We start from the raw sequence: 27,868 nt of genomic DNA on the forward strand, positions 1-27,868 counted from the left end.
TGTCAAAAAAGAAACAGGCCTGGGTAGTAATCACTAACTTTAACCCAGGCGTAGAATCCCTTCATCTATCAAGCACCAAATCACTTTACCTGAAATGAAAGTTCCTGGCACTGAGGTTTGGTGAATGGACTTTTTTGAAAAATCTTCCAGAATGGCGCCGGAAAGACAGCCACACTCAATGCAGGCTGTGTGGTTACCACACCCAGGGATTGGAATACATAGTCTGCTTATGTCCAACAATGCTTACCTCTAGACGCTTATTATTGCGAGAAGAATGGATAAGACTTGGAATTCGATCTTGCCGCCAAGCCATAATAGCAGCCTTCAACCCGGATAACATAAAGCTAAATATCGGGTTAACAAAATTTGTAACTAAACCATGAAGCCAGTTGGAAGTTATCAGGGCTGCCACTCCTGTTCCATTAGAGCCGTGGGAAACTTCATTATTGGTCACACCAACGCCTTGTCGGCTATTAACAAATTGTTGATTCGTACTTGGTCTGCGACACTTATAACAGCAGTTAAGAAGCTAAGTAGAGTTTTAACCAAAATGTTACCCCAACAATTTAATTTTTTTTATCAATTATATGAACACGATGCTTGCTTTTATACTGTAAGGTTTTTAATTTACTAACAATAAAGTTTTTTCACACAGTGCACATTTGTGCACCAATGGTCATTACAGTGCACTTCGATACCAAAAAGTACATTCCACACCTCTCTCTCTCATGCTTTCAAATGCACATCCCACAGGTTCTGTTTTTGGGAAGGCTGCCCTACTCTGTGACAGCTCTCACTGAAAGACTGCAAAATTACAGGAAAGAAACCATTAAGAGAAACAAGGCATATGCAGGACGTCGTACATTCAGACTAGGGTAAAATAACACACCAAAGTCAATTAAAATAATGGTAGTCAAAGGTCATCACAGGGTGTCAGACCACAAGAGTGCCTCTAGCACTACATTCCACCGCATGGCCTTTGACTATCAGAACATACATGTATAAAAAAACTGAACTTTTATTTGAAAGCACAAATATGATTAAAGCACATGTTAAAACAGTGACATCATAAAAGCATGTGCTTAACTGAAAGCACAAATATGAAGGAAGCATACACTAAAAAAGTGAAATCATAAAAGCATGTAACAATCATTTTAAAAAGCTCAGTCACATCTGGATACTCAATGTATGGTGGATACACAAAGTAAATGCACAAATAGAATCAAGCATATGACCTCATTAATGCTCTTAATGTTACAAATGGCTAATTCTGGAACTTCTACTATTGAATCAGCTACACTTATATGTTTTTTGCTTAGAAAATAAAGGCAGCATAATCATCATCTTTTCATCTTTATACTAAAAACATCTTATTCGATTTCAATTTCACAATATTTTTGTTGTTCTTCTTTTTCAGAAATAAGGCTTGGTAAGTGTAGCTGGTTTGCTTAGCGAAAGGATGTCAGCTTGCATCATCCGCTGATCACTCGAGGGTTGGGGTCCCCCACACTCACGGGTCCACTCAAACATAGGCACCCACTCACAGGACCGGGACATCAGGTACACCAACACGTTGCAGTATAATATGGAAAAGAAACAAGCATCACTCTTCTTGCAAAAAATAATTTTCAAAAAGCGCACTTTTTCCTTTTTCTGTTTTGAGTCTGTTGGCAAAATATTGTCATTCTTGTCTGCACAGTTCTCTTCTGGGGAATTATCTGAGAATTCTACCCACACTATAGCCTCTGAATTCTTAGTATTGTAGTGAAACTCTCATTCTCCCTGCACAGTAAGAAGGGCTAGGGCAGTTTCCTTCCTGACTATTTCTCCACACACTGCTGAATACGTACACCCTTGATCATTTAGCATGAGCCCAAGGCAATCCATCTGCTCTATCTGCTATGGTAATTTTCCTTTCTTCAACTGGCCCCTTACCTTCTGTGGGACTGGTCTGTGCTTTGCATACTGACATATAGGAATCACAGTTCTAAGTAGGTCTAGGGCAATATGCATCCCTTCATTTTCTACCCACCTGTTTGTATGGTCTTTCTCTCCTAGGTGCTCACACTTAGTTATGCACACCAAATCAGAATCATGTGTGACCACCCCTGTCCCCAAGATTGTAGCCTTTTCATCTGTAAGGAAATTAAAGGTTCTGTCTGGTGAATGTATAGGACCATGAGCATACACAGTAGCTGTGCTTGCAGTAAAATGTGCCAATTCACTGGGGAAACCTGTGTCTCAGGCACCCCTGGACTTTCTATTGGGACCTGCACCAACTGTTCATGCAAAACTGCAGTTTCTACCTGTATTACCACTTGATCACATTTGCTTCTTGCCATTGCATTTGAGAAAATTCAGAAGTCAAAATCACATCTCCTATTGTCATCTGCCCAGTATCTGTCAGCATGCAAAGGCTCAAAGCATCTGTATCTGTCCTTGTGAACAAGACACACTTGGTGTCGAAACGCGTAACGTTTTCTGAGAAATAAAATCTGAGCATCTATACTACTGAGTGCGTGTTATGCTTCCGAGCAAACTGAGGATTAAATTAATCGTTCGGCATTGGGGTTCGCCGTAAAACGCGCCACCTGACAAAGGGAGCAGGATCCCGGAAGGACCCTTCTTCGGAGCAAACTGATATGTATGTATATATATATATATATTTATATATATATATATATATATATATCTTTGCCACTCCACTCCACAAGCAGGATGCAGGCGCTCTCTCCTCTCGAAAAGAAACGTGGAGCACAGACCCAAGTAAGTTTAAAAATTTGCTGGTTTATTGAGCTGTAACTCAGTCGGCCATATATATATATATATATATATATATATATCTCGTTACAAAAAAGCTCCTGCTAGCAACCCTTCGCCTTCGGTAGGGGTGGCTCGAGCCGGCGGAGCAGCCGGATTCAATATGCATTCAAAAAACGGCGTTCCTCACGAGCGCTCAGGCAAAGGACGTACAGACCACAATCCACTCGTCAGTCCAAATAGTTGATTTATTCCATCATAAATCTACGTGACGTGTTTCGCACTCCACGGAGTGCTTGATCACACTCCGTGGAGTGCGAAACGCGTCACGTAGATTTATGGTGGAATAAATCAACTATTTGGACTCACGAGTGGATTGTGGTCTGTACGACCTTTGCCTGAGCGCTCGTGAGGAACGCCGTTTTTTGAATGCATATATATATATATATAGAGATATATATATATATATATATATATATATATATATATATATATATATATATATATATAGAGAGAGAGAGATATATGCATATAATAATAACACATTTGGTAAATGCAACAGTTAAATGCATGAATAATACTATGAATAAAAAAGCTGCAAATAATATGAGATACACCTTTACACCTCAAGCAAATATAATGGGACATCCTGCAAGAGATAAGAAAGATATATACACTGAATCACAAAGAAAATACCTCAAATGATCAAAGCCACTGTCCACAAATCCCAATGGCACTAGTCAGAAACAAGTCACCTCACCCGATCGTTCAATCGATATCCTTGCCAATTCGCGCTGGGGGGCACATTCACATCTGGCTTGGACTCTCGACTGGGACTCAGGTTCCATTTGTCTTACAGTAGTACGTCCACTCTGTAAGTGAGCTGCCAACTCATCTGTCAACAAACCTCAGCTTTATAGTTTCAAAACACACACCAGAATGTTTGAGAGTCTTGTCGTTATGGCAAAGGAATCTTACTGGAACTGGCCAGCTTCCATGCAAGCATTCCATGGCAGAAAGGAGTTCCCACATCTTTTTTACATTCTCGTATGTTCCAGACTTTTTCTTGACGAAGCTCATGAAAGTCTTCCAGGGTACATTAAACAACCTCTCTCAAAAACAGTCCTTCAACATGATTAACCCAAATAACTTGCAAGTGTGTCTGTGTGCGCAGATAAAGCTCAGGATAGGCAGAGTCAGAAGTCAGGATGACATGAGGCCATGTCAAAGCCAATTGTAAAAAACTAATAATTGTACAACACAGTGCACATTTTTGCACCACTGCTGATAGCATCACATACTTAATCTCTCAATGTACAACACAGTGCACATTTGAGCACCACTGCTCATAACATTGAACTTCGATACCAAAAAGTACATTCCACGCCTCTCTCTCTCTCTCTCTCTCTCTCTCTCTCTCTCTCTCTCTCTCTCTCTCTCTCATGCTTTCAAATTCACATCCCACATGTTCTGTTCTTGGCAAGGCTGTCCTAGTCCGTGACAGCACCCACTGAAAGACTGCAAGATTACAAGAAAGAAAACTTTAAGAGAAATAAGGCATATGCAGGATGTCGTACTTTCAGGCTAGGGTAAAATAACACACCAAAGTCAATTAAAATAATGGTAGTCAAAGCACTACACCCCCACCATGCCCCAGTACCAAGCTGCAGGTTTTTTCCTGGTTTTGCTGACCATCATGGTCCTTGTTTTCTCATAGTTTATAGTTAGTTCATTTACTGTGGAATAGTCCCGTGTAACGATCAAAACATGTTGTATGCCTACTTGTGTGTGCCTTATCAGGACTACCTCGTCAGCATAAAGAAGGCATGGTGGTGTTAGCCCTCCTAACCTTGGGGCATGAGAATTACAGCTGTTCAATATCAGGATGAGGTCTGCTAAAAACAAGTAGAACAGTGTGGGTGCTTAAACGCATCCCTGTTGGAGCCCTTTTTTAGTTGGTATACATCTTGACAGAAGTGACCCATCCCCCAGCTTAACTGAACCCATGTGTCAGTATGCAGATTTAGCAGAAGCTGTGAGATCTCCCAGCTACTCAGTTTGGACCATAATATGTTACGATTTACGTGCCCAAATGCGGCCTTGTAATCTATAAAACATAGATGTAGGGGCATTTTTTGTTGATTCCGCCTTGTCTATTAGAATTGCCATGGTTAGAATATTAGTAGTTGTTCCAACCTTTTTAGCAAAGCCAGTCTGATTAGATTAGGTGGAATTATGGATTTCTGTTTGGCCTAAGCCTGGAGCTCCTGTAGAAGTTTTCCTGCAAAAAACTTAGCCTCGTTATCCATAAGAGCCACTAGCCGATAATTCTGTGGTAGTGACTTTTCCCCCGACTTGAATATTGGAGAGGTAATTGATCCTTTCCAGGAGAAAGGCAGTGTGTTTAATAACCTTATTTCTGTGAAAAGTGGCTCCAGTGCTACGGCCTATTCATTTGCATCTTGTTTATAAAGGACTAGTGGAATTCCTTTTGGACCTGGAGCCCCCTCTCTCCTTCATTTTCCTATTTTCTGATTGATAGTTTTGATTTTACACATAAGAGCGTCATTTGTTGGTAATTGACCCTCTGGTTTACCAGGGGTTTGCTATCACTTACTGTCCATACTGTTTTAATAGTTGCGCCCCCTGAAGCATGTTCAGTTCTTAAGTCCAGAGTCATGAGTTCAGTATCTTGTTTAAAATGATTTCTGCGGTAGTTAGGCCATACTTCTTCTAAGATGTTAGAAGAAAATCCCTCATGTGCGGGTTGTATAAATTGAGTTATAGTTTTCCAGAATCTAGTGCTATTACTCTGTTTGGTGTCGCGTGTAGTTTTGCCCAGAGATCCTCCTCCACAGATCTATTAGCTTCTCATTTGTGTTTTTTAACAGCTCCTTTTGCTTCTGTAGCAGGTCTAATTAAGTTTTATCTGATGGATTATACCGAAGATGTCTCAACATATGTAAATTGAATTCTTTATGAGCTTAATTTTCCTTTTAGAATTTTGTAAGACATACTTCGTACTGCTGTGACTCAGTTGGGCTGTTGATTTAGTCTTGGTAGCATATGCTGCCATAGTTGTTGTAAAGTTCTTCCATCTCATGACTTCACTTGACCCGACACTTGAGTCAAAATGCTGTCTGGCATTTTCCAGCATGCTACTATCAGCTGCTTCTGCGAACTTGATTCTTTTAAAATTGATGGTAAAAACTGATCCCTGAGGATCCAAAGACCGCTCAAAATTAGGCATATTTGTATTAAGCATGATTTCTTGAGGCCTGTGTTTACTATCATCTTTATCGCCCATCTGGAATGAAGATATATGATGAAATAGGGCTAAGAAGATGAAGCTGTAGTCTAATATTGTATTAACTTTTGTTGAGCAGTATGTTGTTGTGGGGGAGTGTGGGGGGAGGGGGGTTATCCCCAGCAGATCTTCTATGATTTGCTCTAAGGTTAAGATGTTCAAATTCCTCCAGTATCCGCTTTCCGGTTTTGGTTTGTTTATCTGATTGCGGTTTCTCTTGCAATGGAATGTTCCAGATTGAATTTTGCAGTGGAACTTCTTCACCAGATGAAGGTCCCATTAGATTGAGGTTTAGATCCCCGGTGAGCATAATGTCTGTTGCAGGCCCTTCCCCTATGCATGCTTCCAAAAATCACACAATTCCTTTGCTGCCTTTATTTTCCATTTTGGATGGATGTAAGCATTAATTTTTGTAAGATCTGTACTTCTTCTATCTGGCGTTGAAGACGGAATGAGTAGGTTTACTTCCATTGTTGCTGAGGATGTTGGTCCAGTTTTACAGGCTGTAGTTATACCTGTGTTTGAGATATATGTTACTATACCACCTTGGAGGTGACCATATTTTGCGCTCCTAAGTACCCCAGTAAAGAAGAGCAAGAATCCCTGAAGGTGCGAAGGATCTTATTTGCTAGACCGTTTACGTTCCATGAACATATTCATAAAAGAGCATAATATATATATATATGAGTATATACATCTGCTTCCAGCATCATCTAAAGCATGTGAGGGAGATGCTGGCCACACTTCAGGGAACCATCGGGAGGGCCACTGTGAGTCCAAAGGTGGTGCCCTTAACACAAAAAGACACAGTGAAACTAAGAGTGGCGGGTTTAACCAGGAGGGCACAATGCCTTTTAGGCACTATTTTTAATGAACACTTTAAAATTGCAAAGCCCCAGTTCTACTGATTGGATTTTTGTTGTTTTGGTCCTGTTTTATTTATTAAAAATTACTCTATTCTTTATGTGTGGGGTTTTGACTTTATTTCTGTTTGCAGTGTAGCCCAAATACTTTACACATTGCCTCAAAGTTAAGCCTGACTGCTCTGTGTCAAGCTACCAGAGGGTTGAGCACAGATTAATTTAGGGTTGGCCTTACCCTGACAAGGATTGGTGTTGCTGCAAGACCAGGATTCTCACTCCAGTCAACCAAAAACCAGATTTCTCACACCATCCATCACCTTGTTGTTGTCGTTGCAGTTGATGCCCTAATTGAAATGAGTATGCCCAGATATGGGTCCTATTCTCATTGGGCTACTGGAACCAACCTATACCTGGCATATGAGCCCTAATCAGGGTAAAACTGGTCTTATGTTTTTTGTGTTCTGCTTCAGGGAGGACCTGACCTAGCAGTTTGGGCTGGAGCAGGGTCAAAACTAATTTGCCTATGGATGGCCCTGAACGATTGCCAGTGGCTAAAATTAAGTCAAGCATTCCATCCATCACTTTGTTGTTGTTGCTTTAGAAGTCTTGAGACAGGAGGACTGGGTTCTTGAGGATAGAGAAATTGTTGCTGTAGTTTCTGGCAGTGTTAGCTACAATATCACCGTAGGTCTTTACCACTACTGCTCAGTGTTGCTAATGTGTTGAGCAGCCTTTACCCCTATTTTAGCATAATACAGTTTCAAATTAGATGTCCAATTATGCGCTTACCTGATTACACTTGGTACTTAATTTGTAAAAAGGTAAGTGCCAGGGCTCTCAACAGGACACCACAGCAGCTTGTCTTACACATTGCCCCTGCTATGCTGTCAATTATAGTCACAACACAACTACTAACCATCACACAACTATAAGTGTGAATAATCGCCCCCCAAAGCTATAAGAATGGCTTGGGGAATAGGTAATAGTGCATTTTTAATGTATATTGAAGTAATTTGAGGTCCTCTCTAAATTAGGCAGACAGTCGCAGCTTGTGTTAGACTGTCCCTAGCATCGGTGTTTACAATTAAGTGCCGGAGCTGGCCACTGGTTAAAATTAGGCACTAACTACACTTGCACCCAATGATTACTGTTTCTTAGCAATACTTTATTTGTTGTAATTCAACTATATTATTCAATTATTTTCCCATTTTTTTAAATAGAATACAGCAGAATCTTGATATTAACATGTGACAGTGTGACAAACATTAAATGAATCTAGATTTATGCATAATGCATATCCATGGGGCATTTATCTCTGGCCTCTACATTTCAGATGTAATAAATATCAATCATGCTAATTAATAATGCTAAAGAAATTTAGATCTGGGTAGAGTTTCTCTTACGCATGGCATAATCTTATATAGTTTCAGTAATTTTGCATTATGCTTGTTGCGCAAAATTCCTGCAATCAAACTACTATGCCAGATTTTGTAATTAGCAACACAAAAAGATGATCGACAGAATTGTGGGATGGATATGCCGAGATGTGGGCCCCGTGCTCTCTATGCCACTAGATTCAAACTAGCCTGGCTGATTATGGGTGTCATACGGAAACCAGTTCCAGGATGCTTGTTTCTGGTCCAGGGAGCAACTGACGTAACAGTTCGGGCTCGACTATTCCCATATGGAGCCGGGTCAAGACTGATTTGCATATGGCTGGATGCGAACTGGAATGACGTGTGAGCAAAAATAATTGCTTTAATCCGATCTGTGACTGAGGGTGAATGTTTGATTTGTGCAGCATGCCGTTCATCATCTGTTCTTTTGATGTTATGTATTTAGGCGCCGTTTGAGTAAATATTTTGTGAAAGCACACTGGAACAAGGCAAATGACCAGAACACGAGTGGCATCTGTTTGTGGGCTTGTGTTTTTGTGCTATTTGTTTAGCGTGAAAATTTCCAATAAATATAGAGCCACACACTGGTTAAGCAATTTATACAACTAAGCACAATGTATGTATTTTTTTAAGTTTAGTGTAATTGCACAATAGCAAATTACATTAATTTTACACACTCCTACAAAAATCCTTACTTTTCTAAACCTTTAGTATGAGAAGGCCTTGGGCTTTAAGTGTGTAGACCTGGAATTCAATTTCACACCTAGAGAAAAGTCTGCATTCATGCGAATTATTCACAAAAGGCATTTGGGGTATATTCACAAGAACATGTGATAAGTACCGCAAGATTAGCGTAACGCAACTTTCAGCATCACAGCCCATCTTGGGAAAATAACCCTGTGACAATGTGGATTTCACAACATGGAGGTAGCATGTGATAGTTTGCCGACACCACAGACAATGTCAGCCACCGCGACGGAGATAAAAACACAATCTCCAACGCGACAAAACCTGTGATGGTCAAAAGCACGATAAGAAAACAGTGCCAACCAGCGCGAGGGCAGCAATACTCATGCGCAATGCAGGAAAATAATACAAGAACAGCACACGGAAAATGCCACTGAACAAAAATCATCAATAGCGGAGTACGATGAATGCACCCTGGCCAACTGCAGAGGACATGTACACTACAACATACAAGCACCGTGAAAGAACCGAACCGACAGGCACACCGCACGAAAGAGACCAGTGTCAGACAGAGCAGAGCTGCAGGAGTGACACACCCACTGTGCAGCATTCGCACACAATCAGGAGTGCACCCCGGTAGTGACAACATCCCTGGTCGAACAGCACCCCCACCACATTTGAACACAGGACACAACTGGTTCAGAAAATTTGCACAACCTGCCAATTCACATCTGGAACGCAGGGAAAAGTAACATCAAAATGTACAAGTACAAGCTGAGACCTGCAAAAATGTTTTATTCACACATGCAGTGCATTTGGACATTTTCTCCTGTTGCTTGATTGCCATGGGTGGTCACAATGTGACGTGCTCATGAGAAGTAAGTGTCAATGATAGTATTCCTATGAGCCATTCCTGCCACTGCTGCAGTGGGATGTGGGCCACATGCACCATCACCACCATCATCGGCCGGTACCTCTGGAATTGGGATCCATGGGGCCCTGGTGCGAACACAGATGTTGTGCAACACACAACATGCAACGATCAGCCTGCACACGATATCCGGCCTGTACAGGAGCTTCCCACCTGTGCCATCCAGGCACCTGAAACGTGACTTCAACACGCCAAATGTGCGTTCAACGATGCCCCTGGTACGTATGTCGGCCACTTTGTACTGCCTCTAGGCGGGTGTGTTCAGGTCTCGGAGGGGTGTCATCATCCAAGGGCAGAGTATATATCCTTGATCACCTGTGACGGTTCAGGGAGAAAAGAGTCAATACTTGGTTCGGCAGAATGCGATAGCAGGTCCACCAATCCAGTGACGCCTGTGCTGGCTGTGTGTGGGGTGAGTGTTCACCAGCCCCCAGGGATTAGCTGATGCTGGCCACTAAACCACCAGTCTGTATAGGGTGTAGGGGTAGGCCAGGATGACCATGGAGTGTTGTGGTTGTGTCTGGTAGGTGTACGTGTAGTTTGACGTGTTGAACATGGTTTGTCATGTGTGCAACCCCACAGTTGTGCATTGTGCTTTAGAGACATTGTGATGTGTGGTGTGACAACTTGGTACTTACCAACGAGCAGTCCCATCCCATATGTGCCATCCTGGAAGCAATGGTTGATTATGGACTGTCGGAAGATGAAGAAATCATGCTCACTGCCTGGGGAGTTGGCGACCGCATTGGTGAAGAGTCCACGGTGGTCCACTATTGACTGCACATTGATGTGTGTGCTTTCTGTTGCGGTAGTGGTGTGCAGTATCCGCAGGGAGCACAAGTGGGAAATGTTTGCAATCGATTGCCCACAACACGGCCAATAATCTGACTATCAGTATAAGCCTTGCTTGGTCTCCAGTTGTTCCTGCGCAGTGTTGAGGAAGGGAAGGTGCTGGGGTATGAAGCTTAGGATGGCATCCAGGACAGGTGTGATGAACTTTGATAGGGCTGGCTGTGAGACCCCTCCGACTCTGGCAGTTGTTCGTTGGAAGGTACCAGAGGCCAACAGATGCAGCACAGCCAGCAGCTTTGTCTGTGGAGTGATGTTGGTTCTCCGCTGTGTTGGGACTGTCAGCCTGTGGGCGATGTGGGTCAGGATGCGGTGAATGGCTGTCCTTTTGAGCCTGTAGTGGGCAATGACTTCCTCTGGTGTTAGGTCTGTGAGAGTGGTGTGTTTTCGGTAGGTCAGCTGTCTTACTCTGCGCTGCCTCTGTGGTGGTCCGGGGGTGGCGGTTCCGGGTCCAGGGGGTGGGGGCGGTGGGTGTTGTGGCCCTGTTGGGGCTCGGAGCTGCATGAAGAGTAGCTCCATTGCGTTGTTCGTTCTTTGGTGTAGCTGTGTGCAGCGCTCTGTTGCCTACTGAAGATAGTTGTCCGTCTTTACACCTGCTTGAGGCAGGTGTTAAATACCTGCGGCTAACGCAGCTTATTGCGTTTCTTCAGATTGCTTCGCAGATCTGTCAGTTCATTGTGAAAGTGGTGTTGCTGTTTTTTGTGTGTTTCTGCACAGGAACGCCTACTCTGCATCTCATTAGCGTTAGTTAGTGGTGTCCGCCATGGTGTTAGGTTTTGGGGCTGTTATCGTGGGAATTCTGACGATGTCTGCTGTTTGCACCTGCTTGTGAATGGGGTGTTAGTTCTATCTACACTTTTATTGTGTTTGGCTGGTGATAAATCGGAGGTAACTCCTTGTGAATATGCCCCATTGTGTTTTGTGTATGGTGGCAACTACACTTTTAGCCACTGTGGTTACTATGATTACTTTGATTACTGGGGTCAGGGGACCCAAGTCACAGTCACACAAGGTAAGGATTTTATTTTTCTCCTATCCTAATACATCACAGCTGTTTAGGATAAACTTCAGTTGAAGAAATGTATGCATGGTGACAATAAGTCATGTTTAATATTAACTATCGATGTGTATAGTAAGGACAAGAAACCTAATAATTGTAACATCACATAAATACAAGTGCGTTCTAAAAGTCGTAATTTAGTAATTTAGTCGAGGCAGGTGATAGGTCCGAGTTTCATATCTAGTACTTACTAGTTTGATGATTAAGATTTTTTGTTCAAATAGATGATATAAAAGAAGAACAGTGTGATCCACTCTATACTAAGACACACTAAGACCAAAGAGTTACTGACATTAATGTAAATTAATAATGATTAGAGACTAGAAAAGTCCAAGTTTATGAGGCCAGCAAGTGGGTGTTGCTGTTGTGTAAGAATTGTGATAGGTATGTGTTCTTGGCGGATTCAAATGCTATGTTGACTAATCACTAATATCTGAAGTATGAATGTACATTCACCGGTCACGTTCGGTCTGCAAAAAACTCTGATTTATACAGAGAACATATTTATATTTCTGGATGGCACCCTTAATTTCAATATTTGTTATTTCAACTAAAGCACTCTGATACCCGATATCTTTGGGTCTAGTTTGCTCTATAGAAAACTGTTAAAAAAAATATTTAAGCACCGCATTAAAAAACTGAGCTCATTGAGACAGAAAAAAAGTATGAATTTAGAGATCGAAATATTGTAAGGTTGTTGGAAATAGTTTTCCATTAAATAGAGAAAGCGAAATAAGCAGCTGTTAATTTTTTCTGAACAGTATATTAATAAATAAAACGTTAGTCGCGCAATGATATTAAGGCAGAAATAGCCATTACATAAAAACGAACAAACTGGCATTCTTCACACAACACTTGGTTATTTCCCGTTTAGAAAAATAACAAAAACCGTTCCAAATAAGCATTAGCAACTTCTTAAAATGTAAATTATACATCGATAAATCTCAGAGGTAGGTCAACGTGAAAGAGATGAAGCAATACGCATATATAAAAATAAACGTATTTCTGAATGTTAAGTAAATACCAGGGTGGTGTGACAGAATATTACTGTTTTAAGCAGTGCAAAATGAACGCTATTGGTCCCAGCATTAGGTACATAGATAGAGCTCAGGATAGCAAAGAAAGAGAAATGTATTAAGAAAATATAAGTTTAACATCCACAGGATTGAGCAACGTTCAACTACAGTAATACGCAAATAGAATCCAGAGTTTCCAGGCAGAATCTCAAAAAACGAACCTGTCATTTAAGAAAACTCTGTAAATGTTCCAAATACATACATATAAAACCATTAAACAGTCAGAAGTGTGCAGTACATTCCAGTGCAATTTCTTGCAAGCCCGGTTTTCGCCAGTAAGGACAGTATTCAAATTCACTGGGTAGGTAGCAGCTTCGATGTGAGGGGGGAAAGGACTCCAAGTCACCATTACTTCAGGTAAAAAACTTTTTTCTTATGGTAAAAATTACGTCTAAGTTATGACCTTTCTGAGTAACCTCAGTGAGTAACTTTTTTTAGTGCAGAGCATTTATACAGAAACAGATGCATCAGTAGACAGGAAATCCAAGCCGCAGTGATCCCTGGTTAGTGACTTTGAAAGTGGTTGAGGCTGTAATAGAGAGGCAGGGGGGATTCTTGCTGCAGAGGAACTGGCCTCAGCAGCACTGTGCTACTACTTCGATTACTGGGGACAAGGGACCTTCGTCACCGTCACCTCAGGTAAAGTTAATGGATCATTGTGTTGTTTGTCAAAATGAAACAATAATCGTGTGTCTAAATAATGAATGTAGAACTGTAATCTTTCGATGTTACAAGACAGGGTGAAATGTAGGGCGGAGAGGCTGCACTGGTAAAAAAATAAACGAAAAACGTTGTTATATGTCCCATGGATGGATTAATGTGACAAATGCCTGTTGCTATTTTATTTTGATAATCCTTTTAAGATCAGTTCAAACTTTCGGTCCATTTAGCACAATTAAATGCCAGAGAAACGGTCTGTTCTTCAATTGACACATTTGTAAAAGTAATTATTTGTTATAGTCGGTCTTATAGCTGCTTTCATGTGTGGGTCGTGGGCCAGGGCTCACACTCACCGATGGGAAAATGTATTTCAACATATATAACAATATGTTACAAAAAATTACTCTCAGAAGAATTACGAGCAGTGGTAAATGTCATAAATTGTAACGTTGTCGGATGCTTCCCGAGAAATGTGTGCTTTTTATTTTTCTTCATCATTGTAAACTAAAGTGAAGTCAAGAGAAGGGGGCATTTATATAACATAGTCAGAAAAATAGGTTTATGTGTAGGAAACATGTTTTCAATATAGGGCCAATTACAACGATTTTGCTATGAGTAGATGTGATTTACTCCTGTGACACTCATTCTTAATCCTGAATTCCAGTAGTAAACTCCGATTCCGCCTATTTACTACTGGTGTATTCCTGAACTCCAGAGTAAGCCATGAGCACTACAAGAGTGGGACTCTGCCCCATCTTTGTGAGTCGGGTCAATGTGTCTACCTCCTAAAGGCAGTGAGGTGCACGGGGCACCCAGGGACAATTGGGGTTTCAGTGTCCGAGTAGGCTCAGACTCTGATGGCAAGGTGTACTGACTGGCCTGCCATACTAGAGAGAGGGAGTCTGGGGGAAGAACGCAGGTACACGTCACTGTTTAGAAATGTCAGGGTTTGCCATTCCTGATGATAGATAAGATTTCCCTTCTAATCTAATGTTAGTTTTTTAGTGAGAGGTTTATCATTTTATCCTGTTATAGCACATTTTCCTGTATGCTTAATTTTTAGTTCTATGCATCTCAGAATCGTTTTTATCGGCAAGAGTAATATGCTGTTTATATTTAATATTGCAAAAGATAGCTAGATGGATGGATGGCTGGATGGACGGATGGACGGATGAATGGATGGATGGATGGATTGATTCTAGGAACTAGATTGCATTCATTCACAAATGGTATAGTTCCCTTTTTGGGGCCCGAGTTGGGGGTGTGGGGCTAGTTTATTTTTTTGAAGTGCAGTCACCGGGAAGTGTACCATAGTGTAACTGGGCTTTCGACTACTGGGGAAAAGGGACGATGGTGACCGTCACAACAGGTAAGGACAGTTCTGTCTCTTGGTTTTAAATCAAGACCTGTAGTAAATCTGTAACTGGAAATGTGAACTAGACAAAATTCTCTAAAACCTATCTTTGGTATTTCAGTGTAAACATTGTGCTATTTCAACCTCTTATTCAAAACGCTATTTTGATGTGTCCTGACATTTTTATGGTTTAAATCAGGGACACTGGATTACAAAGTTATACATTTGAAACAGGTCTGACAGTCTGCGCTAAATGTGACGCTAGAGTTCCTCTGAGACAGTCAGGGGCACCGACAGGGAAACAGGGCCAAAAACCCCCGTTGCGAGCCCAATCCGTGTTCTGCTTCGGACGTATAATGTTTATCACACAGGTCTTTTAACATATGATGCACCTTTTTAACAGAATGTGTATTGTAGTAGAGTGTGTTATATCGATTTGAGTTTGCCTATGATTTATGAGTTCATAAAGTTTTTTCCAGAGTGAGCCTGGGTCTTCGAGCTCAGGGCTGCAGGAAGGGTGTAGGGCTAGGCAGTTTTAGTACAGTGGAGGCAGGGAATGAAAGACTGTGACTACAATGCTTTCGATTACTGGGGATCAGGCGTCTTGGTGACAGTGACATCAGGTAAGAAATACTTTGCTTTACCTGTAAATATGTAGGGAGTATCTATCCATGCTTTGGTCAGCTGTTGTTGAAGTTCCCAGTGTTCTCTCTTTTAAGTAAAGAGTGTATATATTTATACGTAACAATGCAGCCTGGTTCCCTCTTGAACTGAGAACAGGATGTCCTTTGAACGATCAAGCAAGTGGTCCCAGTCAAAACGGATTTAATTCAGTATTGAATGTATAAATGTACTTTGCTAGAGCAAACCTCATTGTGTTGATAGCTCCAGTTTAAAAAAGAATCCCCTTTTAACTATCCGGAGCACATACTCCCCCCTAGTTTAACACAATGATAATTTGAGCCTCGCGCTTTCTCATCTTCATTTTAAACTAAAAGACACAGTAACGCACTAACTCCATTCGTAGCTTTACATCTTATTTTCCATGTCCCTGGTATTGTCTGAATGTTCAATAAAAGCACTGTGCACTACAAAGATCTTTGAGGCCACTGCAAAGTGGTTGGTTGCCTTTAAAATAAAATAAAATACAATAAAAAATAAAAAGCAATGGACATGTTGTGAATATCTCTCAAATATATTGAGGGAGACTCTCTAAGTACCAACGAAGAAAAAGGTCCTGGGTACGAAAGATCCCTAGTAACAGTGCCCAAAAATATCCCCAAAAAAGAAAATGTTATACTACATATAACTGCCGGGTAGAAAATATGTCTTCAAGTAAAAATCATAGGACTAGAGGGTATTTGTAGCACACTAAACCAGAAGCAAGTCATTGTGCTTATTATGGATTCGACTACTGGGGGAAAGGAACCTGGGTCGAAGTAACTTCAGGTAAATTTTCCAATTAACTATATTTTATGCTGCGCGTTGTGTTTTACCTGCTTTAAAGTTTCTCCAAATACGATTTCATGGGGTTATTGTAGGAGAGTGACGTTGTTTTTCACAATGTGATATTATGGTTTGGATTACTGGGGCCAAGGGACGGCCCTGACAGTCACAACAGGTAACAATATTATTTTTCTTTATAAGATTTCAAAATTCCACTGTTTTGAATTTGTATTGGTGAACGCTTGTACTAAGTATGCTATCGCCACATTGTTGCAATGAACCTCCTTAATGAATTTACCACAAATGCCTTTAAAAAGCTAAATAAGTATTCTGAATATTTTGATAACAAGTATTTTGTGCGCAACAGACTGTTTCTAAATTGACCTCTAAAAACATCTGTGACAAATGCTTAACATATTCTGTTTAAAAAGATATATATGTCTATATGTCTTAGACCTTACACTAATTCTAGACATACATACCAACTGTTACAGAAACTGCAGGAAAAATGAATGTTAGACTTTAATATAGATGAGCGTGGGGATCATTACAGTAAGAGAAGTTTATGGCATCTTTGGATTGTTGATATTATATAATTCAATTAGATTACATGCACTGTCAGAAGCTGTATTCTTGTAGAGCAGAGGCTTGTGTGTTGTAACTACTGTGGATTTGATATCTTGGAACTGGTGCAAAAAGTAAAGAATTTCACATTATTATTAATATTATACATATTGTAAGAGGCCCTATTGAATAACTGTCAGGCAATTACGAAGATGAAACTAGGAAGTCAATTACTTTAATAATATTGTATTTCAATTAATTGGGACAAGGAACATTGCTGACAGTCCCGTCAGTAAAAAACACCCTCCTAGTAAAATATCATGTTTTGTGAAAACTATCCCTATTGGATTTTTTGGGGCATATCACAAATGGCTCCTCGTGGTTAGTTTAGAGAAGGTGTATACTTATATTCCAATTCTGTATAATTAAAACTCAATACATTTGACAAAAAAATGCAGCATTTGGTGTTAAGACATCTTTAATACTTCCAAAATTAAACTTATTATTGGGCTTAGACTGAGTTTCTGTAAGGGCAAGGGAGGGAAATAAACTGCTGTGATTACTATGGAGCTTTCGATTATTGGGGGCCAGGAACCATGGTGACTGTCACTTCAGGTAAATGAAAACTTATCTTGCATTATCAATTTTAAATTATTTGTAAACTATAAACTTGTGCACATTTTAAATGCACAGATATATAAATGTGCTGTGTTGAACCTAGCTTGCTCCTTATTATTGATATCTAAGTAAGTAGTTTGTGAACAATATTGTTTGAAAGGTCCATTGCCTCTCTTTTAGTCATTTCTCTTGTGAAATACTAATCATTCATCAGTCTATATTTATATAATTAAAAGAGTTTCAATTATGTTGACCAACAACACATTCCTTCCTTGTGAATAAATGGTAGAGCAATTTTCACTAGTCAAACATAATTGTAGACGCAGAATTATATTAGTTCAAGAGATGAGAATTTAAAATATGATAAAAATTAAAAAGTGGAAATATTTAATTACTCGAACTTTAAATGACTTAAATAAAATACATTAGTGTATATTAATTAACTCAAAACTGAAAAGCTGTAGATGACTACCGGCAAACTATTTTTTTGTGCTATTCTTAAAAATCAGTGTTATAATTTTACATTAAGGCAACTGATATTATGTGTTTCCGAAAGCATAGCAAATAATTGCTAATATAATCTTTAAACAGATATAAATGAAACCAGTGCATTCATTAAAATGACTAGATTTAATAATACTTTATTTATTCATTACAATTAGTAGATGTAATAGTAATGTATGTGTATGCATGTAACTTAAAGGGGGACAAGTAAGTAATCACTTTCCGATCAAGGGTTTGGAAACTAACGTAGTGCTCAGAATTCTTTAGAAGATAAGATTTCTAGTTCTAAAAAACTACATTCTGTCAATATAGTAGTATTTCTAGTTGTTGACTGAGATTTTCTCGGTGTGTCCTTTGACTATTGGGGACAAGCCATCCAAGTCACCGTTACAGAAGGTAAAAAAAACACATTAAAAATGTACTGTCATTTTTGTCACTTTAAATTAAATGTTTTTCTCATAATAGGGTTTCACGTAAAACTAGAGGTCAACGTCTCTTTATCAAAGTAAATATAAGTGTAATAAAACCTCAGGGTTTTTTTCAAAGTAGAAAGGCAAGAAATCCTAAACTTCAAACTGCAAATCAAATTAGATATATTTCATATAATATTCTGATTAAATGAATGCATAATGAAACAGAGCAAACACCATACCACCTGGGGAACCAGTTTTCTGGTAAGTCTAATTTTAGATATCCTGTGCAGATGGCCTGTTGTCGTTTTAACACCTGGTAAAAAAAAAAGCTGGCCATAACATCTGGTTACACAGTTGAAAAGGGGCTTTCCAGACAATTTCCTCTAACGGACATATTTTATTTACAAAAATAAGTATATGTACAGCCGATATCTGTTAGTGTCATTAGTAGGCCTATTGTGAAATATTTAATCTTATATTTATTGAAAGTGATTGGCATTCAAAGTGCAGGTATGTCGAGCATAAATAGTTTAGCTGTAAGTATTTTACCAAAGGTGACAAGTGTTATGTGGCAATAACAAAAGCAGTATACTATTTGGTGCAAACGTTTTTAAAATGTAAGTAAAATAGTACAGTTAAAGGTACTTAATGGTTCTACTATAATCATTGTTTATTTATAATTTAGGGGGCTAGGCTGCTATGTTTTTGAGGACCGTGATATATAAATGTGTGGGATTATATCCTTAACAACCACTGAACATGTTTGTTTAAAAATTCTAGTTTTTCAGGTTAGCTATTTACCTACATTTTAACACATTCTTGCATGGCAACGTTTGTAGAAAACTATTCACTCATGAAATGATTTTTACTTTAAACATATCAGTTGCAATATACTATTTACGATATATTTCTATTTTACAACTATTTGATTTCAAATGTCTTTTAAAAATCAATTTGTAGGGACTTTTAATTCAGTCCTCTCATGCATCCAATCGATTAATTTGTTTTTTATTAAATAAATTAATGTTAATGAAGTACACATATATAAAATAGCAATTCAGAATTTAGTAATGCTTTATAGGACAACATGTTAAATAGCTAGAGTTAAAAATCATCAAATCTAGATCTTAGCCCATTCTTCCGAAAATATTTATGACATTATATATATATATATATATATATATATATATATATATATATATATATATATATATATATATATATATATATATATATATATATATCCAAACAATGCTTCAAAAAAATGAATATTATATATATATATTATATATATATATATACACATGTATGTGTGTGTCTGTTGTGTGGAATTAAGTTAGCGGTTATGATAGTATCATTATATTTAGTTAATTGGATTATGCTTAATTAAAAAGTAGATTTAAAGTGAAAAAAAATTCGTATAATGTGCACTTTGTGAACGCATATCATTCAGGAGACAGGTGGTACATAATAAAATGTAATATAAAATGTACATCAGGTTCAACTAACATGCTTATATTTATGGCCGTGAAAGACAGAAGTAGCACAAAAAAACGAAATGTATTTCAAAATGTAGTGATTTAGGACTTTATTTGTGAAAAGAAAGAAAGTAGGTCCATGTTTGGTTAAATGGATCACCTACTGTAAGACAAAGAAATCTGTTACCATTAAAGGTAAGATACATTTATACTTACTCTATTTACCATATACTTTGTTCTTTGTGTCCTGGCAATACTAATCACTTTTTGTATTTTAAATTACCAGTTGGTGAGTAGACATTAATGTTTCTTATTTAGCTTGATTTATCACTATATTAATTGTTATAATAAAAAAGGCAGTTGTAGGTAGTCAGAAAAAGACAATTCATCTTCCGGAATATTACAATGTAGGATTCCTTCAGCTACAAAACAAAATTGCAGATGTGAAATGTATTTGTGAAGTGCCTTCATAAATAATTATTTAAGTGGACTCCTATTCATAGAAATGTATGGTTACCATCATTTTAAGGAATTGCTTTTGTTTTTAGTCAGATTTCAAGTGGAAATTCACCTTATTTGTCAGAAGTGTGATTTCATACCACAGTGCATGGACATTTTATGTCTCAGTAGTTTCCATTTCTATAAAGTTTAACAGAAGCCCCTTTTCTTAACTGTGTGCTAAAAATATTAAATACAACTAGACATTCATACAAAAAGTCTACAGAATTTGCTTCATAGCCCTTTCTTTGCTCTAAGGGGGAAACAAATGTAGAAGTAATTAGGTACAGAGTTTGAGAAGGTTGATTATTTTTTGTAACTAACGGGATAGTGTAGCATTAAATATCATCAAGTTTGTAATTTTATGTAGTGGTCAAATTATTAATTTTAAGTGTAAATGGAAGATATATATGTGTGTGAGTGTGTGTGTGTGCACAAAAAGTCCTCTCCTTCTTTCTTGTATATATATATATATATATATATATATATATATATATATATATATATATATATATATATATATATATATATATATATATATATATATATATATATATATATATATATATATATATTATGGAGAGAGGGTTAGAGAGAGACATTAAATTTACCCCGAAAATATTTATTAGGCAAATAGCGTCATCATATGCTGATAAATTATATTGTACACATTTTATATGAGCTTATATAGGACCACAAAAAACAATGCCACTTCTTAAAAGATAATAGTACATTAGAAATTGATTATGTTCTAGTGCAGTACCTTATTATATTTTGATTTCTACATACAATTTAAAATCACATTTTCATTAACTGATGCTCCCAATTATTAACTGAACGTAACATAATATTCAACTAAGCTTTCAATTAAGCAATTTAAAATTAAATATTGGATTTTTATTTGGTTCCTTTAAAATATGAAATATTTCATATTCGTGTATATTGATGTTTCCTTTTTAATGCCTTATTACAAAATATAAACTATTTCACGTTCATTTTATTTTAAAATGCAATACTGTATGATAGTATTTTAAAATGCAGTGTTGTATGACTGACTTTATTATGAGTGTTCTCGCGTAGAATAGATTATTTCACCTGACAATGATTCATTTTAAGATAAATGGTACATATTTAATTAATTGTTCAAGAATTGATCCATTAAGTAAATAATGGTTGATACACTGGAATTAATTTTAATTTTAGATATGATTTATTATCAATTGTCTGCCGTGCCATTTGTGTTATAATTCTGTAGCTTATTTAAATCATCATATTATTTACAGGTGTTTTGTAGTATTTTATAGTAACTTAATATTGATACATTTTGGCATGTATTTCATGACAGTTTAGTGATTAAGGTTGTGCCATATAATTACTTTTTGATATTTAACAACCTACTGGATTGCACAAGGCATTGCAGGCCTTTTTGTGTGCATTTGAAACAGTGTCTTAACTCAACAATCTATAATGACCGGGATATACTTGATTTATTTGTGCATTCCAAACCTATACCTTCACAACTCTTGCAATATTTATCATTTTGCATTATTTATGAAATAATGAGAAATTATATTCCACTTAGTTAGTATGCAAGTATTATCTTGTGAATGAAATAAACTAATAATTATCAAGATACCAACATTTTGATTAGCATTTTCGAGAATAATGTAGAATTGTAATTTTCTTAGCTTTGTACAGTGATAGTGGCTTCTTGAAAGAATACTTGTACATTAAATGCATTCTATATCGATGCATGAACATTGCATGTTAGGACGCCTTGTATTCTTTGTAATAGTTAGAAGGGTATGCTTTAATGCAAATCTCATGTGCATATATTTACTTTCACATTCCGTAGGTTTAAAGCCTGGGTTTAGACTGTTATGTTGAAGAATTGAAATATATAGAACAGCTTGATATTCAGTGTAGATATGTACAGCCTATAGCTTTGTGATTAGACACTGCATTATACAGAACAGCTTTCGATCCCATATAGATGTCACAGTATGAAGTTATGAGTTTAAATGTTACAATATATAACTCGGCCCAGTGCTGATATATCGATGCACACCTTGGTTCTATAAGATTAGATATCTCAATGAATACATGGCCCGGGTCTGGTTTAAGGATGCACAGCCTGGAAATGTAGGATTATAGCATAAAATATATGGTACAGTTCTGGTCCAGCAGAGGCATGTAAAACCCGGAACTGTGGAAATAGATTGTGCATTATATGGCACAGTCTGGGATTTTATATAGGTCAGGACATGAATCCTAGAGCAACAGGGATGGATGTTATAATATATAGCTGAGTTTGGGGTCCGGTATATGCATGTACACATTACAACTATAGGATTAGATTTTGCAATATGGAGAACAGCGCATGCTTCAGTGAAATTATGGCTTTTAATCATGCAATATTCAGCACAGCCTGGGAACCTATATAGAATAAATGTATAGCCAATGCCAATTGGTATAGATATCACATTATACAGCACAGACAGGGTTCTCTACAGGAAAAAATGCACTGGCTTGTGTCTCTGGGGATAGGTAGAGCACAGCTTGGATCCGGGCTACAGGGGTGCACAGCCCAGTGCTCCGGGGATAGGTAGATCACAGCTTGGGGTCCGGGGTACAGGGGTAGACTGTGGACAACCTGGTGCTCTGGGAATAGGTAGAGCACAACTTGGGGTACAAGGGTGTACAGCCCATTGTAGAGCATAGCTCAAGGTCCGGAGTAGAGGGGTGCACAGTCCGGTGACATGGGGAGAGGTAGAGCACAGCTCAGGGTCCGGGTACAGGGGTGTACTGTCTAGTGCTCTAGGGATAGTTAGAGCACAGCTCAGGCCAGGATACAGGGGTGCACAGCCCGGTGCTCCGGGGATAGAAATAGCACAGCTTGGGGTACAGGGTTGTACAGCATGATGTAGAGCACAGCTCGGGGTCCGATGCAGGGAGTTACAGTGGGGTGCTACGGGGGCAGGTAGATCACAGCTCGGGGTTTAGGGTACAGGATTGTACAGTCCGGTTCTCTGTGGATAGGTAGAGCACAGCTCAGGATCCAGTATAGGGAGGTACAGCTCGATGTTCCGGTGTAGGTAGAGCACAGCTCAGGGTACAGGGGTGTGCAGCCTAGTGCCGCGGGTATAGGTAGAGCACAGCTTGGGGTCCAGGGTACAGGGGTGCACAGTCCGGTGTAGGGAACAGCTCGGGGTCCAGGGTACAGGGGTGGACAGTCCGGTGCTCCGGGGATGGGTACAGCACAGCTCGGGGTCCACGGCACAGGGGTGCACAGTCCGGTTCTCTGGGTATAGGTAGAGCACAGCTCGAGGTCCGGGGTACAGTGGTGTACAGCCCAGTGCTCCGGGGATAGGTAGGTCACTTATTGGGGTCCAGGGTACAGGGGTGTACAGCCCAGTGCTCTTGGAACAGGTAGAGCACAGCTTGGGGTACAAGGGTGTACAGCCTATTGTAGAGCACAGCTCAGGGTCCGGGGTACAGGGGTGTACTGTCTAATGATCCAGGGATAGTTAGAGATCAGCTCAGGCCAGGATACAGGGGTGCACAGCCCGGTGCTCCGGGGACAGAAATAGCACAGCTTAGGGTACAGGGTTATACAGCATGATGTAGAGCACAGCTCGGGGTCCGATGCAGGGAGTTACAGTGGGGTGCTACGGGGACAGGTAGATCACAGCTCGGGGCCTGGGGTGTACAGACTAGTGCTCTAGGGATAGGTAGAGCACAACTTGTGGCCTAAAGTACAGGGATAGAACAGCCCTGTGCTCCTGGGATAGGTATGTAGGGCACAGCTTGGGGAACAGGGGTGTACAGATGGTGTAGTGCTCAGATTAGGGTCCAGTATGGGACCCAGGACGGTCTGGGGTACAGGGGTCTGCAGTCCGGTACTCTGGGATAGGTAGACTAAAGCTCAGGATCCAATACAGGGATGTACAGCTCAATGCTCCGGTACAGGTAGAGCACAGCTCAGGGTACAGGGGCGTGCATCCTAGTGCTGCGGGGATAGGTAGAGCACAGCTTGGGGTCCGGGTATAGGGGTGGACAGCCTGGTGTGCTCTGGGGCTAGGTAGACCACAGCTTGGGGTACAAGGGTCTACAGCCCGGTGTAGAGCACAGCTCGGGGTCTGGGGTACAGGGGTGTACAGACTAGTGCTCTAGGGATAGGTAGAGCACAACTTGTGGCCTAAAGTACAGGGATAGAACAGCCCGGACAGGGATAGAACAGCCCGATGCTTCGGGGATAGGTAGTTAGAGCACAGCTTGGGGAACAGAGGTGTTCAGACGGCGTAGTGCTCAGCTTAGGATCCGGTACGGGGGCCCGGACAGCCCAGTTCTAGGGTACAGGGATCTGCAGCCCGGTGCTCTGTGAATAGGTAGACCACAGCTCAGGATCCAGTACAGGGATGAACAGCTCGATGTTCTGGTATAGGTGGAGCACGGCTCAGGGTGCAGGGGTGTGCAGCCTAGTGCTCCGGGTATAGGTAGAGCACAGCTTGGGGTCCAGGGTACAGGGGTGCACAGTCTGGTGTAGGGAACAGCTCGGGGTCCAGGGTACAGACATAGAACAGCCCGGTGCTCCGGGGATAGGTAGGTAGTGCACAGCTTGGGGAACAGGGGTGTACAGACGGTGTAGTGCTCAGCTTAGGGTCCGGTACGGAGTCCCGGAGAGCCCGGGTCTGGGGTACAGGGGCCTGCAGCCCGGTGTTCTGGGAATAGGTAGACCACAGGCTCAGGATCCAGTACAGGGATGAACAGCTCGATGTTCCGGTATAGGTAGAGCACAGCTCAGGGTACAGGGGTGTGCATCCTAGTGCTGTGGGGGTAGTTTGAGCACAGCTCGGGGTGCAGGGTACAGGAGTGTACAGTCCGGTGCTCTGGGGATAGGTAGAGCACAGCTCGGGGTCCGGGGTACAGGGGTGGACAGTCCGGTGCTCCGGGGATAGGTAGAGAACAGCTCGGGGTCCAGGGTACAGGGGTGCACAGTCCGGGGCTCTGGGGATTGGTAGAGAACAGCTTGGGGTCTGGGGTAAAGGGGTGTACAGCGCAATGCTCCAGTATAGGGAGAGCAGAGCTCAGGGTACAGGGGTGTGCAGCCTAGTGATCCGGGGATAGGTAGAGCACAACTCAGGATACAGGGGTGTACAGTCCGGTGTAGAGCACAGCTTGAGGTCCAGGGAACAGGAGTGCACAGCCCAGTGCTCCAGGGATAGGTAGATCATAGCTCATGGTCCGGGGTACAGGAGTGCACAGCCCAGTGCTCTACGGATAGGTAGATCATAGCTCGTGGTCCAGGGTGCAGGGGTGCACAGTCCGGTGCTCTGGGAATAAGTAGAGCACAGCTCGGGGTCCAGGGTACAAGGGTGCACAGACCGGTGCTCTGGGGATAGGTAGGGCACATCTCGGGGTCCGGGGTACAGGGGTGGGAAGTCCAGTGCTCTGGGGTTAGGTAGGGCACAGCTCGGGGTCTGGGGTACAGGGGTGCACAGTCCGGTGCTCTGGGGATAGGTAGAGCACATCTTGGGATCCGGGGTACAGGGGTCGACAGCCCGGTGCTCTGGAGCCAGGTCGAGCACAGCTCGGGTTCCAGTGCAGGGAGGTACAGCTCTGTGCTCTGGGGATAGATAGAGCGCAGCTCGGGGTCCAGGGTACAGGGGTGGACAGCCTGTTGTTCTGGGGCTGGGTAGACCACAGCTCGGGGTACAGGGGTGCATAGTCCGGTGCTCTGGGGATAGGTAGGGCACAGCTCGGGGTCTGGGGTACAGGGGTGCACAGTCCGGTGCTCTGGGGTTAGGTAGGGGACAGCTCGGGTCTGGGGTACAGGGGTGTACAGTCCAGTGCTCTGGGGTTAGGTAGGGCACAGCTCGGGGTCTGGGGTACAGGGGTGCATAGTCCGGTGCTCTGGGGATAGGTAGGGCACAGCTCGGGGTCTGGGGTACAGGGGTGTACAGGCCGGTGCTCTGGGGATAGGTAGGGCACAGCTCGGGGTCCGTGGTACAGGGGTGTACAGGCCGGTGCTCTGGGGATAGGTAGGGCACAGCTCGGGGTCCGTGGTACAGGGGTGCACAGCCCGGTGCTCTGGGGATAGGTAGAGCACAGCTCGGGATCCGGGGTACAGGGGTGTACAGTCCAGTGCTCTGGGGTTAGGTAGGGCACAGCTCGGGGTCCCTGGTACAGGGGTGTACAGTCCGGTGCTCTGGGGTTAGGTAGGGGACAGCTCGGGTCTGGGGTACAGGGCTGCACAGTCCGGTGCTCTGGTGTTAGGTAGGGGTCAGCTCGGGTCTGGGGTACAGGGGTGCACAGTCCGGTGCTCTGGGGATAGGTAGAGCACAGCTCGGGGTCTGGGGTACAGGGCTGCACAGTCCGGTGCTCTGGGGTTAGGTAGGGGACAGCTCGGGTCTGGGGTACAGGGGTGTACAGTCCGGTGCTCTGGGGATAGGTAGAGCACAGCTCGGGATCCGGGGTACAGGGGTGTACAGTCCAGTGCTCTGGGGTTAGGTAGGGCACAGCTCGGGGTATGGGGTACAGGGGTGCACAGTCCGGTGCTCTGGGGATAGGTAGAGCACAGCTCGGGATCCGGGGTACAGGGGTGTACAGTCCAGTGCTCTGGGGTTAGGTAGGGGACAGCTCGGGGTCTGGGGTACAGGGCTGCACAGTCCGGTGCTCTGGGGTTAGGTAGGGGACAGCTCGGGTCTGGGGTACAGGGGTGCACAGTCCGGTGCTCTGGGGATAGGTAGAGCACAGCTCGGGATCCGGGGTACAGGGGTGTACAGTCCAGTGCTCTGGGGTTAGGTAGGGCACAGCTCGGGGTCTGGGGTACAGGGGTGCACAGTCCGGTGCTCTGGGGATAGGTAGAGCACAGCTCGGGTCTGGGGTACAGGGGTGCACAGTCCGGTGCTCTGGGGATAGGTAGGGCACAGCTCGGGATCCGGGGTACAGGGGTGTACAGTCCAGTGCTCTGGGGTTGGTAGGGGACAGCTCGGGGTCTGGGGTACAGGGCTGCACAGTCCGGTGCTCTGGGGTTAGGTAGGGGACAGCTCGGGTCTGGGGTACAGGGGTGCACAGTCCGGTGCTCTGGGGATCGGTAGGGCACAGCTCGGGGTTCGGGGTACAGGGGTGTACAGTCCAGTGCTCTGTGGATAGGTAGGGCACAGGTCGGGGTCTGGGGTACAGGGGTGCACAGTCCGGTGCTCTGGGGATAGGTAGAGCACAGCTCGGGGTCTGGGGTAAAGGGCTGCACAGTCCGGTGCTCTGGCTTATAGGTAGGGCACAGCTCGGGTCTGGGGTACAGGGGTGCACAGTCCGGTGCTCTGGGGATAGGTAGAGCACAGCTCGGGATCCGGGGTACAGGGGTGTACAGTCCAGGGCTCTGGGGTTAGGTAGGGCACAGC

General features: G+C 42.0%; 1 protein-coding gene and 2 gene segments (V, D, J or C); all 3 read left to right on the top strand.

Annotated features, from left to right (window-relative positions):
* The window catches only part of LOC147716684 (Ig gamma chain C region-like), a 520,390-nt gene that overhangs the window by 29,173 nt on the left and 463,349 nt on the right, over window positions 1-27,868 (top strand). The window contains 2 exon segments of the C gene segment in view: window positions 1,418-1,429; window positions 13,459-13,569. Of these exon segments, the coding sequence occupies window positions 1,418-1,429; window positions 13,459-13,569 (123 nt within the window).
* Window positions 14,889-27,868, top strand: part of LOC147716685 (Ig mu chain C region membrane-bound form-like) — a 43,919-nt gene continuing 30,939 nt past the window's right edge. The window contains 1 exon segment of the C gene segment in view: window positions 14,889-14,959. Within this exon segment, the coding sequence occupies window positions 14,941-14,959 (19 nt within the window).
* LOC147716686 (uncharacterized) overlaps window positions 15,486-27,868 on the top strand; it is a 241,853-nt gene continuing 229,470 nt past the window's right edge. The window contains exon 1 of the mRNA XM_086923644.1: window positions 15,486-15,567. Coding sequence (XP_086779770.1) covers window positions 15,501-15,567 — 67 coding nt within the window. The 5' untranslated portion in view covers window positions 15,486-15,500. The remainder of the gene's footprint in view (window positions 15,568-27,868) is intronic.

The sequence above is a fragment of the Lissotriton vulgaris genome, chromosome 5 (assembly GCF_964263255.1).
Source record: "Lissotriton vulgaris chromosome 5, aLisVul1.2, whole genome shotgun sequence".
Taxonomy (NCBI): Eukaryota; Metazoa; Chordata; class Amphibia; order Caudata; family Salamandridae; genus Lissotriton; species Lissotriton vulgaris.